Here is a 5,020-nt window from a genome sequence, read left to right as displayed (position 1 = left end):
CGGGCTCGGGTGAGAAGGAGCAGCGCAGGGTGGCATCGGTGCCCACCAGGGCCACCACGGGGTCTTCGGGGACCTGGACCTCCACGGCGCCTGGGGGCGAGGTTGGGTAGGCGGTAAGGAGGGGCGGGGACAAGCCGGGGTACCAGCCCACAGCCTCACAGATCTCCTCCTCTATTAACTCCCAGTTCCTGTTCCATCTTCCCAGTTTCTCTCCAGACCCAAAAGCAGATTGAGTTTCCAGATTCCCAGACGTGGAGTCACCCTAATCTTATGACAAGAATCACAGCAGCTTGGCCTTGGCCTGATAATGCCTGTCCCCGGGGGCCAGTCCTAGGGCAGCTTCCAACCCTAGCACAACCCCCCTCCCCTGAGATGGATCCGTTTCCCTCTCCTATCCGTACGCTCTCTGCTGAGATCTGAATGCTTCTCCATCCTTTCCAGAGGTTTCCTGAGCCTTGGAGTCAGGAAACCCGGAGAGCGGTAGAAGGCCTGTGGTCATTGTCCTCACCCCCCACCACCGTGAGTTTCCCCGCCTCCCCATCTTGTTTATCTTTCCTGTTATCATTACAAAAATGCCACTGTTCTGGGAGACTGAAGACAGGGAGCGAGATTCAAATCCTGCGGCCCCTGCTGATAGGACCCAAACCTCCCGCCCTCACGGGAGATTTAAGCAAACGAAACCCAAAACCAAAACCAAAAACCTGTGGGGCTTCTCTGGGGCGTGATGGTGACAGAGCCATGAGCGTCCTGCTGCAGCACAGGGTTGCGCACCAGGCAGCTGTAGGTGCCATTGGCGCCCAGCACCACCCTCAGGACACTCCGCACGTCGAATAAGCCCTGCTCATTGGCCATCTGCGACGTGGTCACGTTGCCGGTCAGGGGCGCACCCTGCCCGTCCTGCCAGAACACCTCGGCCTCCGGGTAGCCCCGGTAGCTGGAGCACGTGATGGTCACCATGTCCCCGGGCCGCAGGTCCTTGTTGGGCTCCAGGGTCATGCTGGGCTTCGAGTAAGGAGCTGGAGTGGGGCAGAGGGTAGAGGGCAGAGGTCGAGGTAAGGCAAGGATGGGGATGGGGGTCCGCGGTGCAGGATAGGGCACCTGGAGGAACAGGGGTCATTAATGGGGCTTGAGTTATGTATGGGGTTCGTGATGGCACAAGAGGTAAGGGGCGGCGGGAAGTGAGGCGTGCATCCAGGGGAGGGCGCCCCCTCCCGGCGCTCACCCGCCACCTGCAGGCTGACTGCAGCGCTGCCGAAGTCCCGGATGCTCACAAAGCAGGTGAAGCTGCCCTCATCAGCTACCCGCACTCGCTGCAGCCTCAGGGACGCATTGCCCTGCGCCAGCAGGTCGGGGAAGAGCGAGGTGCGGTTGGCATAGGCGCTGCCCTGGTCCCGGCCCTCGGAGAAGCTGTGCACCAGCTGTTTGGTGTCCGTCAGCTGCCAGATGAGGTTGAGCTGCGCCAGGCTGAAGTCGGGCTCGGGTGAGAAGGAGCAGCGCAGGGTGGCATCGGTGCCCACCAGGGCCACCACGGGGTCTTCGGGGACCTGGACCTCCAGTGCGCCTGGGGGCAGTGGGGTGGGGCAGTGAGGAAGGGTGTAGACACTGGGAGCCTCCCTAGCTCTCCTCCAGCTTCCATGTTAACCTCAGGCCGGTCCAACCCTCCTTTAAGGCCTGAGACCCAAAGTAACTTTATTATCTGTGGTCCCCATTCAGTCAGCGAGACTATATAGTAAGCACCTACTATTTGTCAAACATAAGGGTTAGAAATGCAACAGAGAAGACCAAGGTCACACCCTTACGGAGCTTACCTTTTAGTGGGAGAGAGGGTCAAACTAAGACAAGTTCTCATTAGCGTGGGATTAGGAGTAGGAAAGCCGCAGGTCCTTGTTGCGCTCCTTGTTGGCTCATCCATACCCCGAAGGATTAGAGGTGGTAGCTTTTCAAAAATTTGACAGGTACTTTATACCTGTCTGAGCTAGCCGCATTTTCTCATAAGTATATGTTATCTTTATTAATCAGAAAGGAGAGTGTATATCAAATATTAATAGTGGTTTTCTCTCGGGCACCTGGGTGGCTCAGTCGGTTGAGTGTCTGACTTCAGCTCAGGTCATGATCTCGCGGTTTGTGGGTTCGAGCCCTGCCTTGGGCTCGGTGCTGACAGCTCGGAGCCTGGAGCCTGCTTCGGATTCTGAGTCTCCTTCTCTCTCTGCCCCTCCCCCACTTGTGCTCTGTCTCTGTCTCTCAAAAATAAATGTAAAAAAATTTTTTTAAATAGTGGTTTTCTCTGGATGAGAAAGGATAACAGGTACTTTCTCATTGTTTTTTTTTTTTTTTTCCTAAAAAGACATAATTAGCTTTTATACTGGAAAGAAAGAATGCCCATACCTTTCAAGGTGGTGGTGAGTCACATTCTCACTAAAAGGATATTAAGTTGAGATTTAAAGGGAATGAAAAAGAGCTTGATATACAAAAAGCTAGTGTCAGGGCGCCTGGGTGACTCGGTCAATTGGGCATCTGACCCGGCTCAGGTCATGATCTCACAGTTCATGGGTTCAAGCCCCAAGTCTGGCTCTGGGCTCGCAGTGTGGAGCCTGCTTGGGATATTCTGTTTCCCTCTCTCTCTGTCCTTCCCCTGCGCATGACCTCTCTCTCTCTCCCTCTCTCTCTCTCAAAAATAAATACATGAACATTAAAAAAAAAAAAGAGCTATTGTAAGTGTGTTCCAGCTAGACAGAACAGTGGGTACGGAGGCTCTGAGGCAAGATTCAGCTCCCTATGTGAAAATATCAGGTAGCTGTCCAGTGTGGCAGGAGAGTCTGGATGGGAGAGCTTTGTAAGACCAGTAAAGAATTTAGGTGTGCTACATGTAATGGGAAGTCACGGGGTGGCGGGGGAGGTGTTAATCAGCATAATCTGGCTATAATAATGCTTACAACTCACTCTGGCTCCTCTGTGGAGAACGGACTATTTCAGTGGTCCTTGTAAGACGGACACCAGCGAAGCAGGCACACTCAAAAAGTGTAAGGATCAAATAGTCATGACCCAAAGCTGACTGGGATATAGCACCCATTAAAGGTTTCTTGAATTTAGAAAAATAACACTTTACGGTTCGTATTTTTATTGCGAATTATACACAGGGCGAGGGGATCATAATCTTTGTAGTGTGTAGAGACCTCTAAAGGTCTTAACCTGGCCCTGGATCTCTTGCTGCAATCCCAGGCCCCAGGCCACCTCTCCAACTGGTGCCCCGTGGAAGGGGCATTTGGGGATGAAACCTGAGGAATCACCCAGATAAAGCTCTTTCTCTAAAGAAATCAGAGCAGCCGGGACCACAGAGTTGTTTCCTCTTTATGACCAGCAGGTGGCACGAGACACTCAGCTTTGTCTTCCCCTATGGCGGAAGGAGGCAGTCTCTCCCTGTGCCAGAGGCTAAGGATTTCAAATCTGAGGATGTGGTTATTAAAAGTAATACCATTGTTGAATGCTGACTCTGTGCCAAGAGCTGTGTGGGAAGATTTACATCATTTATTCAACGTGGTGACTGAGCACCTACCGTGTGGCTGCACCAATCCCGGCCCTGAGGATAGACCTTGCTCTTTGAGCAGAGCAGGCAATAAGTAGGTAAACCTATAACATGTCAGGTGGAGGAAAAGGCTGGGAAGAAGCATGCCACGGTTGAGGACAGGGAGAGATGATGTGCTATTTCACACAAGGTAGCCAAGAAAGCTTTGCAGAGGAGGTGACATAGGAGCAAAGACCTGAACAAAATAAAGGATCAAGTCGTGCAAATGTCTGGGGACAGAAAATTCCAGCCAGAGGGAACGGTACATGCAAAGGCCCTCAGGAGGGAACGAACACACACTGCGTGCTCAAGAAACACGTTAGTGCTCACATCACCGGTTTACAGAAGAGGAGACAGGCTAACAAATGCAAAGTAAGTTGCCTGTTGAATCCCAGGGATGGAAAGGCGTGTGGCCAGGGCACAGGGGAGATTGGGAGGACGTTCGCCAAAACCCTCCCCATCCCTGCTAGACAGAGGCTTAGAAGAAGCCCTGGTGGGTGTGGGCACCCTCCCCCCATCCGGTCCCCACACTGCTCCCCTCACCTGTGACGCAGACCCACAGCACTGCCAGGGCTGTGGCCAAACGCACACGCACACCCACACCCGCGCTGGCCCAGCGACACAGCATCTTCCTGAGAGGCAGCTGACAGCTGGGCTCTCCGTAGTGGAAGGCTGCCCCTGCCTGGGAGGAAGAGGAAGTGAGGTCTTTGTCTCCAACCAACGGTCCTCCCCAGGCCCTCCCTCACCTCACGCCCCCTGGACCTGGAAGCTCCTGGAAGGTTTCGATTGCCCATTGGCAGGTCTTCCCTCCACACCCTACAAGGCTCCCCACTTGAGGGATTTTTTGAGAGATGCTGGCAAGAGGGCACTCACTGAGTCACTGGGGAGGCTAGACCAGGGCACATGGGGGCAGTTGGGACCAACGTTTCAGAACTAAGATGTTGGTATGAACTATAAGGAAGACAGGCAAGGCGGCAAGTAGAGGCAAGGCTGGCCGGCCCAGGGCAAGAATGTGCACGGGTCAGTTTGGCTCAGTTTGGCTCTAGACAACAGCTGGTGGGGAGAGTAAGGGCTGAGGCTGGAGCCAGACGTAGAGATAAGCTGAAAGTTCTGAAATTTATCCTGAAGGCAACTGGGAGCCACTGAAGGTTCTGGAACAGGAGAAAGGATATGGTCAGAGCTGTGCTCCATAAAAATGATGCTGATAGCATGTACAGGATAAATGAGAAGAGATAAAGCAGGTCTGGGTGAAAACAACAGCAGTGGAGGACGTGGGGAGAGAGGAAGGGAGCCGGAAGGGAGCCGTCAGAGCGGCCACAGTTTTGAGCCCGGTGAGCAGGCAAGACGGTCGCTGAGACAGAACATGGAGGCATCCGCTGTATGGTGTGTGAAGTTAGCAATGTTTGTGCAGAAACTTCAGGGGAGAGTTCTAGGAGGCAGCTGGTGTAAGCACAGGGG

The 5,020-nt window shown here is 53.7% G+C and overlaps 1 protein-coding gene across 1 annotated transcript in view; it reads right to left on the bottom strand.

Moving 5' to 3' along the window:
• Positions 1 to 4,760, bottom strand: part of CD276 (CD276 molecule) — a 14,238-nt gene extending 9,478 nt beyond the window's left edge. The window contains exons 1-3 of the mRNA XM_049613845.1: positions 4,106 to 4,760; positions 1,223 to 1,561; positions 702 to 1,016 (exon numbers count right to left, since the gene is read on the bottom strand). Coding sequence (XP_049469802.1) covers positions 702 to 1,016; positions 1,223 to 1,561; positions 4,106 to 4,190 — 739 coding nt within the window. The 5' untranslated portion in view covers positions 4,191 to 4,760. The remainder of the gene's footprint in view (positions 1 to 701; positions 1,017 to 1,222; positions 1,562 to 4,105) is intronic.
• Between the last annotated feature and the right edge of the window lie 260 nt (positions 4,761 to 5,020).

This window comes from Panthera uncia, assembly GCF_023721935.1.
Source record: "Panthera uncia isolate 11264 chromosome B3 unlocalized genomic scaffold, Puncia_PCG_1.0 HiC_scaffold_1, whole genome shotgun sequence".
NCBI lineage: Eukaryota > Metazoa > Chordata > Mammalia > Carnivora > Felidae > Panthera > Panthera uncia.
This window is presented reverse-complemented; position numbering and strand designations above follow the sequence as displayed.